Source organism: Triticum urartu, chromosome 1A (assembly GCF_056163025.1).
Source record: "Triticum urartu cultivar PI428250 chromosome 1A, HENAU_Tu73, whole genome shotgun sequence".
In the NCBI taxonomy this organism is placed as follows: Eukaryota; Viridiplantae; Streptophyta; class Magnoliopsida; order Poales; family Poaceae; genus Triticum; species Triticum urartu.
The window spans coordinates 447,749,525-447,772,865 of NC_141873.1; the positions used below are offsets into that span (position 1 = coordinate 447,749,525).

General features: G+C 44.5%; 3 protein-coding genes across 4 annotated transcripts; 2 read left to right on the top strand and 1 right to left on the bottom strand.

Annotated features, from left to right (window-relative positions):
- Positions 1 to 10,398: 10,398 nt before the first annotated feature.
- On the top strand, positions 10,399 to 12,226 carry BSM (Mitochondrial transcription termination factor family protein). The gene has a single exon (XM_048682945.2). It carries the CDS (start codon positions 10,433 to 10,435, stop codon positions 11,939 to 11,941), a length of 1,509 nt encoding a protein of 502 aa, XP_048538902.1. The 5' UTR covers positions 10,399 to 10,432; the 3' UTR covers positions 11,942 to 12,226.
- Positions 12,227 to 12,877: 651 nt separating this feature from the next.
- On the top strand, positions 12,878 to 16,156 carry LOC125517983 (peptide methionine sulfoxide reductase B5). Its single transcript, XM_048682950.2, has 3 exons — positions 12,878 to 13,279; positions 15,471 to 15,627; positions 15,745 to 16,156. Exons 1-3 carry the CDS (start codon positions 12,951 to 12,953, stop codon positions 15,904 to 15,906), a joined length of 648 nt encoding a protein of 215 aa, XP_048538907.1. The 5' UTR covers positions 12,878 to 12,950; the 3' UTR covers positions 15,907 to 16,156.
- Positions 16,157 to 16,256: 100 nt separating this feature from the next.
- On the bottom strand, positions 16,257 to 18,492 carry LOC125517992 (Cox19-like CHCH family protein). Of its 2 annotated transcripts, XR_007287891.2 has the most exons (5): positions 18,263 to 18,492; positions 18,098 to 18,143; positions 16,817 to 16,896; positions 16,610 to 16,690; positions 16,257 to 16,467 (listed from the first exon to the last, which is right to left on the bottom strand). XR_007287891.2 is itself a non-coding variant. In XM_048682958.2 (4 exons), the coding sequence occupies exons 1-3, from the start codon at positions 18,425 to 18,427 to the stop codon at positions 16,635 to 16,637; spliced, it is 267 nt and encodes an 88-aa protein (XP_048538915.1). In that variant the 5' UTR covers positions 18,428 to 18,489; the 3' UTR covers positions 16,257 to 16,467; positions 16,610 to 16,634. The 2 variants fall into 2 exon arrangements, 1 of the variants encoding a protein (XP_048538915.1); XM_048682958.2 differs by lacking the exon at positions 16,817 to 16,896 and having other exon boundaries at positions 18,263 to 18,489.
- Between the last annotated feature and the right edge of the window lie 4,849 nt (positions 18,493 to 23,341).

A 23,341-nucleotide genomic window follows, 5' to 3' on the forward strand; every position in this document is an offset into this window, starting at 1 on the left:
CTATTACAAAAATATGAGAGAGGGAATAAAATGACTTTCCCAAAATAAAGAAATATTGAGGATTTAATAATAAAATCAAATAAGATTTTATTTCGGAGTTTTTCGGTGTTTTATTTGAATTTAGGAAAAATGTGCGTTTTTCAAAATTGCATTTAGGTCCCAAATAAATGTTCACCTTGTGCGGCTTGATATTAGAAGCCCGTGAAAATTTATTTCGGAATTTTTGGAGTCCGTTTAGTATTTCCTTTTATTTTTCTTCCGAGCGAAAAAAAAGTGAACCGACCTAATAGGACTCTGGCCCGGCAGGCTTTAAAAGCCGGCCCAGCCCCCCCGGGAGAAACCCTAGCAGCCGCCCAGCCCCGCCCACGCGCTACCGCCGCTGCCCGCCGCCGCCGCCGAGGTTCGCCGCCGCCTCATTTTCCGTGCCATCGGTTTTTTTAAAAAAATAGATCGGTTTTTTTTAGATTCGGTTTTTTAAATAGATCGGTTTTTCCGGTTTATTTAAATAGCGAGCGTTCATCCGTTCGTTCGTTCTAGCGAGCGTTCGTCGTTTTTTTCTTTTTCTCGGATTAAATCCGCGATTTTTCTGATCGCGATTCCTGATCCGATTTTTGTTTTAGTATAACTTTTCGCTCGTTTATCGGAATCAGGCGATTCAAGCGCCTAGAGATTCGTCTCAAAACCCTCTATCCGTTTAACCAACTTAAACAAGATTTTGCTACTATAAAATTTTCCCTAGATCCAGATTACTAGAACAAAGTTGTTTTCTTTCGCCGTTTGACTTTCGTTGCTTCGTTCGATTTGATTCTTTTTGCCAACCGGAGTTCTTAAGTTGAACCTTCTGGTTAGGTCTCTTATTTGAGTTTTACCTGTGCATTAGATGAGTACTTATTGTATGCTTGTTTGTTTGTCTGCGATAGAATACCCGCAGTGCGCCGCTTGTTACTTCGAATCGTTAGGTTTCGCGGATCATCAGCAAGGCAAGTAACACTTTGATCATACCTTTTCTACTACCCAGTTTTATTGCATTAGATCAATCCTCACACATTGCATGATTAGGATCTAATTAAATTTTGGGAGGGGAAGTAGATGAGGTAGTACCTATTACATGTTTATTATCAAACCTTTGGGAGTTACTTCTACGTTTGCTTATTATGCCATGCTATGCTAGTAGACATGGATTGGGTGAGTTATATCCATGACAGATGTGAGATTATTAATTAATGGTTTATCTAAGGTGGCAACTTAAACACACATCTGGGTGGATTGAGGCAACTGGGTATTCCAGGACTTGCCTGTTTTCTTTTGGACCGCCACCCAGGCTCAAAGGGATCATGAGACTATTCATACTAGAAACTTCCGTGTGCAGCCACAAGCTATTATGGGCTCTAGCATAGTTGACTAAGTTGTGCAAAGTCTTACAGTGGTAGTCTAGCAGATGTACGGGATGTAGGTGGTACGGTCTACCCGATCGTAAGGTGCTAGCGCTTCTGAAAGACTATGTCTCGGTCATCCGTCTTCTCAAACATCATGTAGTGCGAGAAACCAAACGGAGGCGATCGAGTCTTGTGGGGAAAAGTGCGCAAACCTCTGCAGAGTGTAATAAACTAATCATGGTTAGCCGTGTCCCCGGTTATGGACATCTTGAGTATCTAGTACTTGGATTATCATGTGAATCTCAACATGTTACTCTAAATTAATTTTGATGGGTTATGTTTAAAGATGATGCTTAATTGGGATTGAGAATGCTGTCAACCATTCTCAATGTTTAACAACTACCATGTTAGTAATTAAATTTATTCCTTTGAAGTAGGGAAAAATTGGCTTTACGCAAAAACTGTAACCATAGAGCTTTCCACCAGCCAAATATGCATATAGTATAGCTGTTTCATTCCATTACTCTCTATGTGTTACATTGCCAGCATATTCCATGTGCTGACCCGTTTCGGGTTGCAACGTTAATGTTGCATACTTTTCAGACGACGATTAAGGAGTTTTTAGGTCGTGGTTCTATACTCAGTGATGCCGTTGGAGTTGATGGACTCACTTATCTTCCAAGCCTTCCGCTGTTATCGTTATTAGATGGCCTTAAGCCATATTTATTGTAATAAGTTCTCTTATGAGACACTCGATGTAATAAGTGTGTGATTGCTACTCTGCTATAAATCCTCCGAGTACTGTGTGGTGTCAGCATTACTGATCCAGGGATGACACCGGAGCACAGAGATTAGACTGTTTGAGGTCTGGTCGCTATACTCCTCCCCTCCTTTATATACGGGGGAGGAGGGCACCCCATAGACACACAAGTTGATCTTTAGCCATGTGCGGTGCCCCCCTCCACAGATTTCCACCTCGGTCATATTGTCATAGTGCTTAGGCGAAGCCCTGCGTCAATAACTTCATCATCACCGTCAACACGCCATCGTGCTGACGAAGCTCTCCCTCGGCCTTAGCTGGATCTAGAGTTCGAGGGACGTCACCGAGCTGAATGTGTGCAGATCACGGAGGTGTCGTGCGTTCGGTACTTGATCGGTTGGATCGTGAAGACGTTCAACTACATCAACCGCGTTACTCAACGCTTCCATTTTCGGTATTCGAGGGTAAGTAGACACACTCTCCCCTCTCGTTGCTATGCATCTCCTAGATAGATCTTGCGTGACCGTAGGAATTTTTTTGAAATACTGCGTTCCATAACAATTATTCATGCTAGAATTGTATTAACCGGAAACTTGATACATGTGTGAATACATAGACAAAACAGAGTGTCTGTAGTACGCCTCTACTTGACTAGCTCGTTAATCAAACATGGTTACATTTTCTGACCATAGACATGTGTTTTCATTTTATGAACATGATCACATCATTAGGAGAATGATGTGATGGACAAGACCCATCCGTTAGCTTAGCATAATGATCGATAAGTTTTATTGTATTGCTTTCTTCATGACTTATACATATTCCTTTGACTATGAGATTATGCAACTCCCTAATACCGGAGGAACACCTTGTGTGCTATCAAACGTCACAAAGTAATTGGGTGATTGTAAAGATGCTCTATAGGTGTCTCTGAAGGTGTTTGTTGGGTTGGCATATATCGAGATTAGGATTTGTCACTCCGAGTATCGGAGAGGTATCTCTGGGCCCCCTCGGTAATGCACATCAGGATAAGCCTTACAAGCAATATGACTAATGAGTTAGTTACGGGATGATGCATTACGGAACGAGTAAAGAGACTTGCCGGTAATGAGATTGAACTAGGTATGAAGATACCGACGATCGAATCTCGGGCAAGTAACATACTGATGACGAAGGGAATGACGTATGTTGTCATTGCGGTTTGACCGATAAAGATCTTCGTAGAATATGTAGGAACCAATATGAGCATCCAGGTTCTGTTGTTGGTTATTGATCGGAGATGTGTCTCGGTCATGTCTACATAGTTCTCGAACCCGTAGGGTCCGCACGCTTAACGTTCGATGATGATTTGTATTATGAGTTATGTGTTTTGGTGACTGAAGATTTTTCGGAGTCCCGGATGAGATCATGGACATGACGAGGAGTCTCTAAATTGGTCGAGAGGTAAAGATTTATATATTGGACGATGGTATTCGGACACCGGAATGGTTCCAAAATGTTTCGGGTATTTTTTGGAGTACCGGGAGGTTACCGGAACCCCCCGGGGAAGTAATGGGCCAATATGGGTCGTAGAGGAGAGAGAGGGAAGCCCACAAGGGGAGGCATACGCCCCCCATGGGCTGTCCTAATTGGACAAGGGGAAGGGGGCGCGGCCCCCTTTCCTTCCCCATCTCCTCTCCTTCCCCTTTCCCCCTCCGAAAGAAAGGAAGGGGCGACTTGGACTAGGAGTCCTAGTTGGTTTCCCCCCCTATGGCGTGCCCCTTGGTCGGCCTCCTCCCTCTCCTCCTTTATATACGGGGGCAGGAAGCACAACAGTTGTTTCTTAGCCGTGCACGGTGCCCCCCTCCACAGTTTACTCCTCCGCTCATATTGTCGTAGTGCTTAGGCGAAGCCCTGTGCGAATCACATCACCATCACCGTCACCATGTCTTCGTGCCGACAAAACTCTCCCTCGACACTTTGCTGGATCAAGAGTTCGAGGGACGTCATCGAGCTGAACGTGTGCTGAACTCAGAGGTGTCGTACGTTCGATACTTGATCGGTTGGATCGCGAAGACGTTCGACCACATCAACCGCGTTAACCTAACGCTTCTGCTTTCAGTCTACGAGGGTACGTGGACATACTCTCCCCCTCTCGTTGCTATGCATCTCCTATATAGATCTTGCGTGATCATAGGATTTTTTTTGAAATTGCATGCTACGTTCCCCAACAGTTATTAGATGATGGGTTGCGAGAATGACAGAAGCTTAAACCCTAGTTAATGCGCTATTCTGCGAGGGACTGATTTGGATCCAAAATTTTAATGCTATGCTTAGATTTATTCTTAATACTTTTCTCATAGTTGTGGATGCTTGCGAGGGGGTTAATCATAAGTAGGAGATTTGTTCAAGTAAGAACAGCACCTAAGCATCGGTGCACCCACATATCAAATTATCAAAGTAGCGAACACAAATCAAACCAACATGATGAAAGTGAGTAGATGAAATTCCCGTGTACCCTCAAGAATGCTTTGCTTATTATAAGAGACCATTTTGGCCTGACCTTTTCCTCAAAAGGATTGGGCTACCTTGCTGCAATTTTGTTACTATTATTGTTACTTGCTCGTTACAAATTATCTTGCTATCAAACTACTCGTTACTTATAATTTCAGTGCTTGCAGAGAATACCTTGTTGAAAACCACTTTTCATTTCCTTCCGCTCCTCGTTGGGTTTGACACTCTTACTTATCGTAAGGACTACGATTGATCCCCTATACTTGTGGGTCATCAGTGAGACATACTTGTTGGTCTCCAACAAAGCTGATAATACAGCTAAGGAAAACTAACTTGAAGACAGCGAGACAACCCCAAAGTCTTGTCTTGATGTAGTGTTCAAGTTACTGGCCACTACCGCCGGCACAAGCTCTTCAAACTCACTGTATGAATCAGTTCGGTTTCTTGAGTCTCAACTAAAAGCTGAAAGACATCGATCAACTATGCTATGACAAGAAGCCAAAGGACTGTGGAAGTCCCTAGAGAATTCAGATGCATACTTTCTCGTGCAACATCAAGCGTTGGAGGATTTTAGCGCAAAACAGGAGAAAGCCAATAAGCTTGTTATGTGTATTGCCATCATGGTGGATACCCAGGATAACGTTTCTTGAGCTCTTCTGATGTTGTTTCAGTTATGGACTTGTTTTGTTGCCACGTTTATTTGCACTGGTGGCCAATTTAGACGACTAGTGTATGTAATATGCTGCTTTGTTCCCTATATTTGCACTGGTGGCAAACTTTGATGCCCAGTGGATGTAATATGTGTAATAGCCGTAATAGCCTAGCGTTAGTTGCTTGCTTATTTATATCCTTATTGTCTTGTTTAGTTGTTTTCTTGTAGTCACTGCAGTTCTTTTTCTGCGTTTTTCTAGTGGCCACAGTAACCTATTTTTTAAAACTAGGCCACAATAACCATGGGCAACATATGGACCATTGTAACCATGGTCCTGCTACCTGCTGTAGTGACCATGGGCCTCCTATGGGCCGAAGGATCCATGGGCCTTCTACGGGTCGTAGAATCAATGGGCCTTCTACGGGTCATACAATCGATTGGCAAAACATGGGCTGTAATATTCGTGCACCAATAATGGACCGCAATATGGGCCGTAAACAGGCTACAATGGGAATTGTCTGCTTATGGGCCGACCATAACGAGCCGTTAAGAGGACGATGTGTTTAATGGGCTTCATTCTATCGACAGGCATAACGGGTTGTTAGTGGGTCGTATTTGATGAAGCTATGAAAATGGCCCAACGGATTAACGGGCCATAAACGGGCCGACTATAGCCACATGCTAAATTTGGCCCACAAGCGGAACAGGCCACTAATGGCCCGTAAGTATTCGAATGTTGGAAATGAGCCCGAGAATAAATGGGCCCTTAGAAGGCTGAAAGATAACACAGGCTGGAAACGGCCAATGGAATAACAGACCGTTAATTGGTATAAAGGGATATACTGTTCATTATGGGCCAGTTTCACCACTTAACGTTAATGGGCCCAGGGTTACATAGGGCCTCATATGGGCTGAAAGACGTCATGGGCCATACATGGGCCGAAAGTTACAACGGGCTAGAATCATATTGGATGACCCAGATGATGCTACTGGGCCTAATTCGGATAGGCCATAACAGGTCATGAGTTAGCGGGTTGTAAATGGGCTATATGCGAACAGGCCATTAACAGGCTTTCCGTGGGCCGACGCGCTACCTTTTGACCAAGTCAAACGGGCTGGGCTTTTCAACTGAATGGGCCACTGTTGGGCCTTGCCATGTGTCAATGCATCATAGGCGCCTCTCGTCCAGTGAGTGGATAACATCTGTCCCAACATTGAGCCGACACGTGGTTCCTCTGGCCATTGAGAATTTTACACGTGGAAAACCCCCATTGGTCCGAGCTGTTGATGGGTTATCGGATCCAAACCGGAACCTGATAGCTTAACGGCAAACCGTTACGGTGTATGCCACGTGTCGGTTACCCTTGACGAAAACATTTTCATGACGCGTCATTTATCGTCATGGAAGTGGACACTTGTGTGATGATAATTTTGATATTGTCATGGAACACTTCTACGACAGCACAGGTATGACTATCTTGATTCTGTCATAAAAATATCACGGATGTACATGCATGACAGAAAACGTGACCTACTGTGACAAACACGTATCATCATGGAAGTGTATTTTTTGTAGTGATTGCAACCGTCGGTGATACACAACAAATCATAAACGGTCTGCAGCACTTGTATGTGTGCGAAGGGGCTCTTAAACCATTTGTGATAGAACATTATCACACACGGTAATTGTTCAGAAACATGTGCGGAGGAGTCATGCATGGCACACGAGTTCTGTAGAAAACTCGTGTGTGATGGGGCACATATCGCACACAGTTCAAGTTCGCTCGTGTGCCTTAGATACTGTTTCCCAAACGGTTCATTATGAAACACCGTTTGGTTTCACTGCGTCATTAGAAACGTTTAATCACCGATCCCATACGTGTGACATAATTTAGTGTGTGATGCATCACATACGATTACATCCGGCAAGGCGTCTGCATCATGGCTCCCTATCCCTGACGGTTTTTGGGTCGTGTGGGAAGGACCCCCCTATCGCACACACTCACTAGGTGACGGTTTAAAATGTCGTCGCGGAAAGGGGTTAACAACCGTTTGTATAGCAGCTCGCTGTACTAGTGTATGATCGCGTCAAATGGACGTTTCTGGAAGGTGCCTTGTCCATGTTTTATTTCTGCCACAAATGGACTTCCTAGGTAATGACTTGTGTTCGTTTAGTGAGATACGCGGTGAGGATGAACGGGGAAATTTTGGATTTCTTTTACCCTACGAGGGGCCTTAGGCAGGGTGACCCGTTAAGCCCTTACTTGTTCCTCTTTGTGGCTGAGGAACTCTCCATGGCTCTGGATAAGCAGTATGAAGTTGGAAACATTATCCCGATTAAAGTTGTCAGAGGAATCCTAGGAATCTTCCATTTATTGTTCACGGATGATAGTTTGCTCTTCTTTAAAGCACCTGAATCTCAAGCTCTAAGGGTGAAAGACACTATATCTTTATTTCAACAAGGTACTGGTCAAGTTCTTAGCCCCGGAAAATGCTCTATATTGTTAAGTCAGGCGTGTCCAGAATCGGCCAGGAAGGCTATTACTTGTACCTTGGAGATTACAACGACTACTTTTGAGGAGAAATATTTGGTCCTTTCAACCCATTTCGGCGCGCTTCACTAAAAGGCTAACAAACTGGGCTGAGAGGTTTATATCTCATGGTGCGAAAGACAACCTTGTAAAATCAGCGGCTCATGCTATTCCCACTTATACTATGAGCATTTTCAAGATGGGGGCAAGTTTCTATGATTGGTATGAAAAACTCATTAGAGATTTTTGGTGGGGCGATGAGCAAAATAATTGAAAAGCGTACTGGGTGTCATGGGATAGAATGACTCAAACTAAATCGCAAGGCGGAATTGGATTATATGCCATGAGAATTTTCAATCAAGTTTTGTTGGCGAAGCAAGTATGGAGACTTATTTAAAGGTCGGGCAGTATGTGCGCAAAAGTTTCGAAGTCAAAATATTATCCAAAAGGTAATCTCCTGGATATGGTCTTCCCTTTGGACGCGTCTCCCCTTTGGCGAGGGATTGAACATGGGCTTGAGTTGTTAAAGAAGGGCATGATATGGAGAGTGGGAAATGATAAAAGTATCCAGATTCTTAGAGATAATTAGATCCCTCACCAAGAAGGGATGTCAGTCCTGTCCCTTAAGAGCATAAGCAGAATTCATTGGGTGAACCAATTAATTATACCAAACACAAATGAGTGGAATAGGCCTTTGGTTCACAGTTTTTCCATGAGTGTGAAGCTCAAGAGATGTGCAAAATTAGAATACCTTTAAGACATGTTGATGATTTACTGTCTCAGAATAATGAAAAGAATGGCATCTTTACGATGAGTAGCGCATACAAATTGGGGCTGAACCTAAAAATGGTACATGCTAGGAAGGAACATCACATAGCCACGTCAAGGGAAGGGAGTCTCTTTGGAACCTCATATGGAAAGCACACATCCCCCACAAGGTCAGAAATTTTGCTTGGAGAGTCGCTACCGATTCTTTACCAACAAAAGAAAACAAATTGAGGAGGACTTTGGAACATGATAGCATTTGCAATATTTGTGGTAGGGAGCCTGATGATGCACACCATGCTACCGTTCATTGTACCAAACCTAGAGCTCCAAGAGAAGCCATGAGGGAGGTCAGGCCTTTACCGATAAAAGAATGTTTCGCTCGCTCCGGACCTGTTTGGCTGCATAATTACTTAGCCAATGTGACAACATCTCCAGAGATAAGATCTTGTTGATGTTACGGAGAGCCTGGTATTTACGAGACGACATAGTGCATCATAAAGGTACAACCTCCATTGCGAAATCTGTCATTTTCTTGTCTAATTACTGGAATTGTCTTAAGGAAGGCATTAGTTATACTGATGTCTTGAAGGGCAAAAGTCCATTGGTTGCAATTCCTAGAGCGCAACCCGAAGTCGGTGCCCATGCATCCAATGTTTTGGACTAGGGTCCCTGTTGGTTTTGTGAAGGTAAATTCAGATGCATTTTTTATAGCTGGTTCGGGTTTGGCAGCGGTCGGAGTCGTTGAAAGAAATAGCGACGGCGAGGTTTTGTTTAGTGCGGGCAGGATCCTTCTTGACTGCACTGATGTTGAAGAGGCTGAAGGGCGGGGCAATGCTTTTAGGCATGCATGCAAACACTGATGTAGTTCCTACGATGTTCGGGACAGATTGCATGGCAGTTGTTGAGGCCCTCAACGCAAATTCCGTGATTTGACCAAGATGGTGGGCTACTTACAATGTTTCGTGGGCCTTACCGAAGAATTCTCATCCTAAAGAGTAACAAAGATTGGAAGAGAGAGCAACTTGTGGCTGCACACAAACTTGCAGCTTATGCTAGAAGTAACGACAATTTTTTTTATGATGGGCAGTGTGCCAGCGCCACCTAGGGCTTGTTCGGAAATGCTCCAGCTCCACCGAATCCTCACCTCCCGCTTCTCCATCAGAACAGACGCTCCTTGTAGAAAATGGCACTAGTACAAAGATGTTCGGCAGGTAGCTTTGCTCGCGATTCGGGTGGAGCTGGGCAGGGAAACAGGAACGAGCGAGTTGGGCGTGGCATGCGAACCGTTTTCACTTGGCGGTGGCAGTTTTTTCGTAATTCTTATCAACTCCTTGATTTAAGGATTTAAGATCTCAGAAACAGCAGCTCCGTAATTTTTGCCTGTGACCAGTTCCACTTCCCATTTTCTACTTCACGAAGTTTACACGTTCGGTGTCGCTCCACCAACTCCGGCAGCGAAGCCCAAGAGCGAAGAGCATCCGAACACGCCTTTAGTATTTTTTTTCATCAAACACGCCTCTAGTATAACTGATGTAATCTTGAAAGGCTGTACTCCGGGTACAAGTTATATACGGAGTATAAAACTCTCTTTTCCCTAAAAAAGAATCACGTTAAATCGCACGAGGTTTTCTCCTTTGGGCTCATTTTGCTTTCGAAAACCAAAGCGAAGCCACAACCGGAGGCGCTGTCTTCAACCCCCGATTGTACCCCAGCGGCCCAGACGGTGGACCCCACCTTGCAGTATCAGCACTCTGCTTCCCCTCCCTCCCTCTCCCTACCCCCGAACTATCCCATCGCCCCATCGCCCCAAACCCCTCCCTCTCCTCGCCTCCCCACCCCACCCCGACCGGAAATGATGAAGTCCCTCTTCCCCTTCTCCGCGCACCCCGCGCCGCCCCTCCTCCCCTCCCCCAGCCTCCGCAGGCTCCTCTGCCTCCGCGCCTCCTCCTCCTCCACCTCGTCCCGCCCTCGCCCGGGCCGCCGCTCCCCGGGCCCCGCCCGCCCCCGCCCCCGCCAGCCCCAGCCCTCCTCCCTCTACGCCCGCCCCAGCCTCCTCACCATGGAGCGCGACCGCGCCGCGCGCCGCGCCGACGTCGACGCCTTCCTCGTCTCCCTCGGCGTCGACCCGGGCGAGCTCGCCGGCCTCGAGCTCCCCGTCACCGTCGACGTCATGCGGGAGCGCGTCGAGTTCCTCCGCTCCCTCGGCCTCGGCCCCGACGACCTCGCCGCCTACCCGCTCGCCCTCGGCTGCAGCGTCCGCAAGAACATGGTCCCCGTCCTCGACTACCTCGGCAAGATCGGCGTCCGCCGCGACGAGCTCCCGCACCTGCTCCGCCGCTACCCGCAGGTGCTCCACGCCAGCATCGTCGTCGACCTGGCGCCCGTCGTCAAGTACCTCCAGGGGATGGACGTCAAGCCCGGCGACGTGCCGCGCGTGCTCGAGCGCTACCCGGAGCTCCTCGGCTTCAAGCTCGAGGGCACCATGAGCACCTCCGTCGCCTACCTCGTCGGCATCGGCGTCGCCAGGCGGCAGATCGGCGGCGTCATCACGCGCTTCCCTGAGGTGCTGGGCATGCGGGTGGGGAAGATCATTAAGCCTTTCGTCGAACACCTTCAAGGCATTGGCCTGCAGAGGCTGGCCGTTGCAAGAATGATCGAGAAGAAGCCGTATGTCCTCGGGTTTGGGTTGGAGGAAAGGGTCAAGCCTAACATTGAGGCGCTTCTGGAGTTTGGGGTCAGGAAGGAGGCGCTGGCATCCATTGTGATACAGTACCCTGATGTTCTTGGGGTTGAGCTGCGAGAGAAGCTTGTTGAGCAGCAGAGCTTGTTTGAGTCCAGCATTTTGGTCAGCGGTGATGATTTCGGAAGAGTCGTCGAGAGGATGCCACAAGCTATTAGCCTTGGGCGAGCTGCGGTTCTAAAGCATGTCAACTTCCTCACAGGCTGTGGCTTCTTGCTGTCTCAGGTGAGCAAGATGGTCGTGGGGTGCCCCCAATTGCTCGCACTGAACATGGATATAATGAAGATGAACTTCGAGTACTTTAAGAATGAAATGGAGAGGGATTTGGAGGAGCTGGTTGAGTTCCCGGCGTTCTTTACATATGGCCTTGAATCCACTATAAGATATCGGCATGAGATTGTGGCTAAGAAGGGGTTCACATGCTCTCTCGCATGGCTGCTCAACTGCTCTGATGCGAAATTCGACGAGCGTATGAAGTATGACACAATTGGAGTTGAAGAAATGGAGGATGATAATTCCTTTGACAAAGATAGGTTTGTGGAGCAAGTACAAGATGAGGATGATGAGGATATGGAAGAGGATAGCGATTATGACGAGACCGATGATGAGTTCATCGAATAATCCCCTTCCCAGTTCGTAGTATCTACTCCCTCCATTCGGAATTACTTGTCTCGGATATGGATGTATCTAGAACTAAAATACGTCTAGATACATCTATTTCTGCGACAAGTAATTCCGAACGGAGGGAGTAGTATCAACTGTTAGCTGACAAACTTGCATTTACGTCTGTAGCTTGATGCTCTGTTGTATATGATGCTGTAGTGATCACTAGATTGTCATTTTTGAAGGATGTGCTTGATAAACCAAATTGTAGCTTAGAGTTCCAATATATTCAGATATTTCACACATTGCTTGTTTAACAGGGAAGTGATGCAGCATCCATCCTTGTTACTGGCACATTTTGCAGCTATCTCATGTGTATGCGTAGATGTAGAAAGCTGAGCAAACAGTGAACAAATTCCGACGTTACAAGCCCAGTTTTTTCAGACAGAAGTGCATCAGATATGATCCTCCTCTTAATGCCACTTGTTTTTGGTCTGCCAATCTATATTCATGCATTTTGATGTACTGGATTACGACTGTGCAATGGGGAGATATGTTGTCACCAGGATTTGACTATGTTGTGTGTGGATCGATAGAGATTTCAAATACAACATGTGGCTTTGGAAATTCCAAAGTTTATACTAGGATTTGCATAAGTTGTCTCAAGTTGAACACAAAAGTTGCGGACCCCCTTTCAGTATGCCTGGAGAGGAAAACACCACTACTCCAGTTTCCAGATGGTGGATACTCCAGTCCAGAGTTACTGGTCAGTCTGCCGGCGCCGCTTGGTTTGGAATTTGGTCTGTTTCCATCACAAAACTGGAATCCTCTGCCTGGAACGCACGCAAAGAATTTTGCTGGAAACACTTCAGTTCCAGTAGCCACCCCATCTGGAGAAATTGCTGCCAAGTGCCAACCGAACAGAGCTGGCCCGTTCTACAGAAACCTTATCAGAAATCACGACCAGAAAACGAACGGGGATCCCTTCCCCCCTTGCGCCACAGCTGCCTGAAAAGGAGAAAGGGAAATGGGCGGAGTCCAGCATCTGCTCAAGCTGAGGATGGCGTCCCCCCACGCCCACCCGGCCACGCAGCCCCTCTCCGCGCTCCCGTCCCTCCTCCTCGCCCGCTCCTCCTCCGCCGCCGCGTCGTCCGCCCGCCCCGCCGCCTCCCTCTCCCTCCCCCTCTCGTGCTCGCGGGCGCGGGCCTACTGCCCAGCCGGACGGCGGTTGCCGGGCGCCGTGGTGGCGATGTCGTCGTCGGCGCCCGCGCCGGGGCCCGTGCAGAAGTCGGAGGAGGAGTGGGAGGCCGTCCTCACGCCGGAGCAGTTCCGCATCCTCCGCCGCAAGGGCACCGAGTAAGAACAGCAGCAGCACATGCTTCATCTTTTCTCGGGCTTGTTATCTGCTTTCCTCATGGAATTAATTACTATGTGGGTTCGTTCTGCGCTTTTACCATACAAAGAATATGATGGTATCTACCATCGCTGTCTGTTCCGATCAACAAACAATGCTCCATTTTCATTGTAAATTTACACATCAATTCGTCAGTGTGATCAACTGCGAATCAGTATGTACTGAACCGTACTTGAACATGTCTAGCTAACCTGGGTTGCCACCAGTACTGGCATGCACACTACTACTGTACAAGTCCTACTCCTATCCTAGTTGCAATGCATCGATGATTTAACAGGTCACAAACGTTGAGTCCTCCTTTGGTTCACAAGAAGGCCTCCTTTGATTCATAGGATTTGCATAGGAATTTTACAGGATTGACACCCTCTAGAAGTTTTCCTTTACGTGCTGTTTGATTCACTGGATTGCATTCCTCAGGAACCAATCCTATAGGAACTTCTTAGTTCATTTTCACAGGAAAACAAGCATTAGGTTGGACTTCATGGAAAAAATCCTCTGTTTTGCTACCTGACGTAGGATTTCAGTTGACAGTACATCCTGTTCCTGTATGTTTCCTATTCCTACACTTCTCAAACCCTGTGAATCAAAGGAGCCCGAAATTTGTAGGAATTCCTATAGGAAATTTTCCTTTAGAGCCCTTTGGTTTGTGGGAATGGATTCATATTCCTATGTAGGATTGGTTCCTGTCCTTCACATTTCAAAGGAGAAAAAAACATTAGCTCAGACCTACTGGAAACATTCCATTCCTATGAATCAAATGACATCACATTTGCTATAGAACTGAGAGTCCTATGATATTCCTATCCTATGAACCAAAGGAGGCCTGGCTGGTTTGCAAAAACTTCTGAAGCAGTTAGGAAAGCAAGAGTCAAGAAAATAGGCATCCATTTTATCTGATACAAGTTTGTCCTGTTCCTATCCTGCATAGCAATTGCAACTTGGCTCACAAGATTGTCCGAGTCATGCAGTGTGCTTTGTTATTGAAACATGACTGCCAGATTGGTGTCTTTAGAATCTAGATACACCCTTTTCATGAATATTAAGCCCATGTACTACCGCAATACATACCGATGGTTGTTCACAAGATTAAGTCGTGTACTATGTTTTCTTATTGAAACAGGACAACATGACTGCAAGATTGGTGTCTCTACTATTTAGACCCTTTTTCCAGTCTTTAGTATGTACCTTCCTACTGCGCATGTTTTTATTAATCAGTTAATGAAGCATTATACTCCAACATGACATTGGGAACAACCACATAACAAGGGTGTGTAAAGTTATTATAGTGAAATTAATTACCATAGTGTATTGTGTGTTACCACCTCCTGAGGCTAGGCTTATTCCAAAACCACAACCAAATTCCAGGCAACCAATTTGAGAGCGAACTAGAAATTTCTTTTCCACAAAGTTGGAGAACCGCTTGCACAAATGACTGTATGAATCCAAAATAGCAAGTAAAAAGGTTGTTTTGACAAAAAAAATCAGGACACAAATGCTACCCAACAAAAAATATACTTGGTCTTTTAAGTTTGCTGTCAAGATCTCAATAGAAACTACAAAATATTTTTTTTCTAATAACATTCTAGTCTACAATAGCAGCAGCCAGATTTCGTTATTATGTATTGTACTTCTCTTAACAGATCTGTTTATGTATTGCCGACACGGTCTAGTATAGCAAGTTAAATTTTTACCTGTTCTTGAAGCAGGGACAGGTTCATTAGGTGAACTATCAGAATATCTAGTAATTTACAATATGAAGCTTGAGAAATATGGATAGGTGCTTTATCACAAATCAATTATTACTTCACATTGTTTTTGTATATCTGTTGATTAATCTGGAACCTGCAATTCAACCAAATACATACATAAGTTTGGTTTGATACTGGAATGGCATGTGAGCTGACTGTATCAAGTCCATATCCTACATCCACTCCAGCATTTTGTGCTGCCCTATATACTGGCCTATGGTTCCGTTTTGAAAAAAAATACTTGTCTATGCTATGGTTCCGTTTCGAAAAAAAATACTTGTCTATGCCATCTTACATATGGTAGTCTGTTAAACTAACAATAGCGTAATTGTGAAAAAAAAGAGCTTACATGTGATAAATTTTCATTTGACTATATTTGTTTCAGGTATCCTGGAACAGGTGAATATGACAAGTTCTTCAGTGAGGGTATTTATGGATGTGCTGGCTGCGGAACCCCCTTGTACAAATCATCTACGAAGTTCAACTCAGGGTGTGGTTGGCCAGCATTCTATGAAGGATTTCCTGGAGCCATAAAACGGACGGTACGATTCTCTCATACATTCCCAGTGGTTTGACTAGGAACCGATGCCTTTCTTCTCCTCTATGCATTCCATGCCCTGATGCTGACGGCGCTGACATTTCATCGTTTAATACTCTAGGCGGATCCTGATGGGAGGCGAGTTGAGATCACATGTGCTGCTTGTGATGGGCATCTGGGGCATGTGTTCAAAGGGGAGGGGTTCAACACGCCGACTGATGAGCGACACTGCGTCAACAGTATCTCACTCAAGTTCGTTCCGGCCTCTGAAGAGGCTAGTTGACTGAGCTGATGAACATCTATATGAGAAACGGAAACAAAATCTTTTGTGCAACCATCATAGTGACTACTGGATGTCAGAACTCAGTACTTTTGTCAATAATGCAAGCCCCAAGTACCGATACTCGCTGCTAATTTTGGCAGTATATACTATTACATGTGTAAATTCTAGGTTTTGTTTTCCCTGTGGAAATTAATAGTGAGATGTACATTTAAAAATAAAGCCGCCTGAAGAATGCAGCTCACGTTGTTTCCCTTTGTGCCCAACATAATATCTTAGTGATTATCTGCAATAAACCAGTTCCTGTGCAGCAATAATACTTTGATTTGTGTTAATAGTCTGTTTGGCAAATATGTCAAAACTGCCGACATTTATTAGAAATGACAAGTAATATTTGAAACATCCAATCTGGTGTAGTGGTTGTTGCAAATAAAAGCAATCTGATCATAAAGCACACTACAATTTGTGATGTTGCAAATATTCTCCATCAACAGCTGAGAATTCAGCACGTTGTGCTTTTGTCTTAACGAAGATGATATGAGTGAAGTGCCTTCAGCATGCAGCCTGATGATATGAAATCAAATATACAGTTTCAGTTTGATGCCAACAGCAAAAGCAATAGCATAATATTTGGAAACAAAGTGCACTACTAGGTTTCATAAGCTTTAATCATTAGTATACGTGGCTATGTACTATGCTTATGTACCTGTACGAAGGTGCATGAAAGTATTTCATGTTTTCTGATTTTTGTTTCTGCTCGCCTCACATGCTTTCAAGGCTTGAACATCTGCATTTGACCGGAGGTGACAAAAAGGCTGGTTAGATCAAATCTAAGAATTTGAAGTGATGACAACTTTCAGTTTATGGATGTTATTTAGTGTACAAGACAACAGAAAATATGTATGAATATAACCATCAAAGCAGGAACCTCCCTCTCTTCTTCCTTAAAAAACATCTACATTTGTTCATTTATTTGAGCACCACATAAGGTACCTGAAATCGCAACATCTCCCCTTGGGTTACTCCTTGAGTGAACATCACCTTATGGCAACAAATCTTCCATAAACAATAAAACACATGTCTTCATAAACAATAAAACCACATGTTGCTGCAAGTTATTGTTACTAGTACCATTTCTATATAATCTCGAACATGATACGAGATGGGTTCTAAATTTAACCTTAATGGCTGATGCTGATGAACATGGGAGAAAGCCTCATGCATATCAACTTCTTTTAAAATGTAGGATGCCGCATGTTATTGTCAAGCACAAACATGATGAATTTCAGCACATGTAGTGATATAACTGGTACTCCCTCCGTTCCAAAATAGATGACCCAACTTTGTACAAACTTTGTACAAAGTTGGGTCATCTATTTTGGAACGGATGGATTACCACACATGACAGAAGATATACTGACCAGACGTCGTTACTTCATGATTTATCTTGGCTGGTTCTGGTTCTGGTTCTGGGTAGCATTTCAGCATTTTTTTTTTTTGAAAAGTGTTCAGCTTTTCGTATGCTAGTGCTGACCATAACAACGCTAAACTGGGTAATGTGATGGAGCAAGGGAAGGTACCAACATCTCTTCTATCCCATATAGCATTGCTTCTCTTCTAGATAGAATTTTATAAAATGAGGAATTATAAGGATTTCTGAATCCACATCTGTACTACTTAGAACCTTAGGCCTCTTTTGGTTCATAGGATAGGATTACCATAGGAATAGGAATTTTGTAGGAAATGAGATGTCATGTATCTCAAATCCTATGAGTAGAAATAGGAAACGAGATGTCATTTGATTGACACCAAAGGAATTTTTCCATTGAGTCTAGGCTCATTTTTATTTTCCTATGAAATGTGGAGGATAGGAACCAATCCTATGTAGGAATAGGAATCTATTTCTATGAACCAAAGAGCTCTAAAGAAAAAAATCCTATAAAAATCCTATCCTCTAAAATTCCTATGAAATTCCTCCAAACCAAAGGAGGCCTTACAGTTTTTGCTTCAAAGGCAGTTCAACCTGAATCTCGAACGTATAACACTTAAACAGGTCCAGGTTTTGCCTAATTCCAAAACATTGAACAAGAAACTTAGCTCCAAAAGCAGGGTGGGTTACCACCTCAGTAAGCCGCAACGGAATTGGCATCTACGAGGAAGAAAAAGCGAGGGGAAAATCTGCGGCGATGCTTACGTGCTTGGCAGGCCTTCCAGTTGCGGTCGGACTCGGTGAGGCAGTCCTGCAAACGAGCCAAGGGAAGAGCTGAATCAAAGGTCTGATGGAGCAAAGAAGAGATTCGCCTGCGGCAGCAGAGGTCAGGAACAGGGGGAGAAGGCGAGGGGGGGGTCAGGGCGGTGCCTGGAGGGAGAGGTAGAGGGCGGCGCACTCGTTGAGCTGCTTCACGTTGTCGTCGTCCTCGTCCGCGTCCATCACGTGGAGGGGGGCCGGCGGCGCAGCAGGAGGAGGTGGTGGCGGTGGCGCCGCCGCCGCCGCTTCCTTGGCGTTGCTCGAGGAAGAACCCATTCGAACCAGGTTTCGGCAGTTGGTTTGGTGGCACCTTCGACCAGTCGTCGCGTGAAGTCGGTCGGTCGGTCGGCTTTGAGTCTCCCCGGTCACGGCAAAGGGCAACTCTGTTTGCGTGCTTCGCTTCCGTTGCCTCGAAAGCGTAAACATTGTTGGATTTGTGCAATGAAAGAATACGCTTCCGTAGATTCCTCTACGCACACCCTTTTTTAAGGAAAATACTGATTTATCTATACTAATATAAAAAAACCAAAAAGGACAGATCCAAACCATCTCGACCGTCAAATCATATCTAGCGGTTCAAATCGGTCCAATGTTGAGCACCAAACACGTTTATAACACTCTAATTACCCACCACTGCCATTGGTTATAAACACGATTTAACTCAACGCTATCCCATGAAATCTGCCATGTAATTAATATCTTACCATTCCCACGAAAAAGTAATTGATATTTTACCAAATACCAACATGCAACAGATATATCTTACCTAATATAACGTGCAACTAATATCCTGCTTAATATAAACGTGCATTGCACGTACATTATTACTAGTAACATAGACATACACACGTACGCTGCACACATACTCATACATCGCCTACCAATAACCTGAGGCTGCCACCAGAGAAGTGGTAGCCTCCTGTAACGCAAATGGAGCAGTGGCAAAAGACGAGACAAAGGGAGGAGGTGGGGTGGTCCTTCCTGACCATGATGACGCCTTTCAAGGTGCTGCAACTCATTTCTTTCCCGACAATGGCAAATCGGATATAACAGAGTTGAAGGCTTGTCGAAAAGCACTCCAGTTTGGACGCGAGCTGGGAGTCCAAAAGATCCACGTCAAAACAGATTGTAGGGAGGCGGTAAGCAGGATCAATGGCAGCGAGAAGAATCTCTCTACAGCTGGACCGATCATGGAGGACATCAAGATTCTGATGCAAGGTTGGCAAGGATGCAAAGTGACTTGGAAGAGGCACTCAACTAATCGAGCTGCCCATATTCTAGCAAAGCGTGTTGTAGGTTCTGAGATTTGTGAGTAGTGGCGAGATACGCAACCTGATTGTATTCTTCATGTAATAGTGGATGAGATCCCAACCTTTATTTGATCAATGAACTGTTCTATACCCCTCAAAAAATAACCTAATGATTCGATGGGAAACAAAAACCCTAAAGATTCCCACACAAAAAAATAACCCGAAGACTTTATTCAATTTAAATATAAATACAATGGTATTGGTATGATATCTCGCTTTCACATAAGCCTAATTATTGCCATATTGTCATGACTTTTGGGTGTGGTGGCTTAAAATTTGTAAAGAACGATCTATTTGACCTATTGGAAATGGGCATAGCTCTACTCTCTAAGATTTACTTGCCTCTTCTTCACATAATTCGACAAAACTCATGCTTGTATTAGGAAAAATAAGAATTGACTTGAGAACCAAATGTGTGGCCTCTGCCCTCATATGAGGTTAAGGGCATGTTTGGTTCATATACTAAGTTTTTCCAACCCTAGTCGCCGCCTCGGCCCCCCTCCTTTTCTCCTATCCGGCGGCCTTGTTGGCGGTAAGAGGAGTGGGAACCCACCTATTTCATTTGTCTTTCTCTTACGTATTGTTTCCCTGGCGGTGTCGACGAGGTGGTGACAACGATGGCATGTTGGAATAAGGTCTCTCTGGTCTCTCCCTACCTCGACGATGTCCGATCCGATATCAATGATGGGTTTGTGAGAGTTTCTGTCTTTACATCCTAGTTCTCCTAGGATCTTAGCAGTTGGTGCGTCTATCAAGGAGAGCGATTGGTTGGCTATTGGTGTGACTCCTTCGACATCTTCTTCTGTGTTGTTCTGCAGCATGGTTTGATTTCTCCAACTCCCTGGACCTGTGGTGATGGATTGCAAGCATGTACTACATGGGGTGATGCTCCAACCAGTATTTCTTCAGCGATTTCTAGATCTCGTTCCAAGCGGTAAGCGGTTATTGTAGTCTTTAAGATTGGTAATATGGCGAGGGTGTTTGTAGGTGTCTCTTTCCTTTACTGTTGGTTCAGTGATCAGTTCGATTTTCAGTCTCTGGCGAGTGGCAATTAATCGGCAGAAGAAGAAGACTAGTATGATTTTTATTATATTTTTTCACTGACCGTTCCGCAACATGTTTCTCTTTTGATAGCTAGTTTTGCATTGCTTCTTTTCTAGAAAAGGGTAGTTCTCATGTAGGTTGTTTTTATAAAAGTCCCTCTCTTTATTGAACTTCGGTTAGAGTTACACCATCTAGTAAGAGAGGAATGAGTTCAACAGGAGGCTCATCAATATTACAACATGGGCCCTTGGCCATCTAGGCTAGCTCATGGGCAACCTCATTTCATTCTCTAAAGCAAAGCACAAAATTAATGCTAAGGAAGTCACAAGCTAGATGGTAGCAATCATCAACAATCGTAGCAGCAAGTCCCATTGATCTTCCTCCATGGCTCCATCATTCATTGAGTTTCTCAGAAGCTTATTACAGCCGGCACCTGAGCAAGTCTTAAGCCGCGTCGAAGAGCAATTGTCCCCTTGGGGAGAGCTGCGGGGCGTGGTTGCTCCTGGGCGTAGGTGCACCCGGGTGAACCGTCAATAAAAAAATGAAACAAAATAAAAAAATCTAAAATTTTAGGATATCAAATATTATCAAACTTTTGATGTTCTTGCAAAGTTCCGGCCACAAATAAAATTCGAGGAGCCCTCACAAAATAACCACTGCTCAAAAGTGCACAAAACTTTGAGAACTTTGAGCACTGATATATTTTGTGAGGGCCCCTACAATGTTTTTTGTGGTTGAAACTTTGCAAAAGCATCAAATGTTTGATCATGTTTCATCTCCTGAAATTTCAGATTTGCTTGATTTTGTTTTGTATTTTTTTTTCGAATTTACTGTTCATAGGAGTAGAAAATTCACCTTTGGTGCTTCAGACGCAACAAAGTTCGCTTTTAATGCTACTTCTCATGTAGGTTAATTAAGAAACAGAATAGGATTTCTATGAAAAAATGGGTGACACATGAAAGTGTGCTATATATAAATTGATGGCACTTCATTTGCAACAAACGTTGTGCCAGCAGCAAAACTGAAGTTGGGACAGTACCACTTTTCCCTCCAACAACACTTTTTCTTCGATAATGCCTCCAACAGCACTTAATTTAGCCAAGAAACCCCGACAGAAGAAATCCAGGAGTATGTCATGGTCGATTCACGCGTAGACGCAAGTACACGGCCAATAATCCATAACTGAAGAAAGAGCAATCAAGGACACGCTAGTCAAAAGGCATGCATACACAATGTTTTTCCTAGGACAAGAAAATAGTCCATTGCTCATTTGCACTAAAGCTCTTCATGTTCAGTTAACTTGATGAGCCAACAGCACCACTCAAGCTTATCTTACCTCCCCGAATAATGTGGTCAACTCAACCTTATCCCCGAAGAAAGATTATTAATCAAGAGGGGCAGCATGCATAGCCTTAGTTAATTTGGTTAGTTAATCAAGAGTATCTTGGTGGAGGCCTTAGATGCCCTTGTTTTTGCAGGTTGTTTAGGTGAGTCTACTCCATGGTCGTCAGACGAAGCGAGCTGCTTCTGCTTGGAGACTAATGGCAGAGTTGTGATGCTGCATCTTTTCCTACTAACTTAAGCTCCATCTGGGATCCGCCCAGTCTCAAGTTGGCCATGCGATATTTTTCTTCCACCATTGTTCGTTGTTGTTGTGCTGGCAAGATACAGATCAGTATACTACTATGGCCACTGAAGCTGCAACAACTTCGTACACTTGGTCAAAAGCGTACCTCTCCCCCCGCTTAATGCCCGGACCTGGCCTGCTTCTCTCTGACCAGATAGAAGATTCAGACGAGATGGCATGCAGAACAAGTGTACATGTGGCTTCCAAGTGACAGTACTACGGACAGTGTGGTTCAGCTCTAGCAAGTGCAGCTAGTAGAACAGTTATTTGTTTTTCACTTTATTTGCTGGCTGGATGAGGATTAGAGGTTTGATAACTTTCACTTGTATCTTGATCAGAACACAACAAGAACCCACTCTAAGACCACCCACCCCAAGATGCAATGACCATTTGTTTTGTCCGGCGAAAAGGGAGGAACATAAACCACACAAGGTCAATGACCTACTAACATAAGCACAAAGTTGCATGCTCCATGCACAATATTCTAACACTGCCTTCCATGATCTCACATAGGTGTGCAAAAGAGAAGGAGTTTGAAGTACAGCATGATTGCTTGCACACGTAAGGATTGACATGACAGAAAGGGGCAATTTCTTCTGTACTATTGTTATTGAGGGTCAAAATGGATGACACCATCCACAAGGATGCGGCTGCATTGTCAGTTACAACTGCCCATGGACTTTTGGCAGGTCAGCCTAGTACTATGTACCTGCTTTCCACCATGGTCCAGTCGGCCCAAGTTAGGGTTCTTGACCTGGGAGGAGGGGTAGTACAGAAATAACTGCATGGAGGACTTGGACTAGTCTAGGGTCACAATCTTGAATTGTTATCTCTTTACGCGGCATATGGATTGTAGAGTACACTTGTCCTTCCAAAGTACTCCCATAGTGTATGGGAGTACTTGGTAGGTACATTATTGGTGACGCTATGCACTTTTGTCTCCCATGGTAATAATTGAGTGGCACTTGATCTGTAGTTTCATGTAGGAGCAGGAGTGTTTTGTTCAAAGATAACACACTGATTTTATGAGGTCACAATATATTGAAAATCTGAGCTGATATAAATGTTTGGAATTTTGGCTTGTCTATAACATGGGGCAAATCAAGAAAGAGAGTGAGAACTAGGCTCCATTTGGGACTGCCATGAACTCTCCTCTTTACATATTAGTAGGTTTGAGCGCATATTTTCTACATGTTACAACAGTAAATT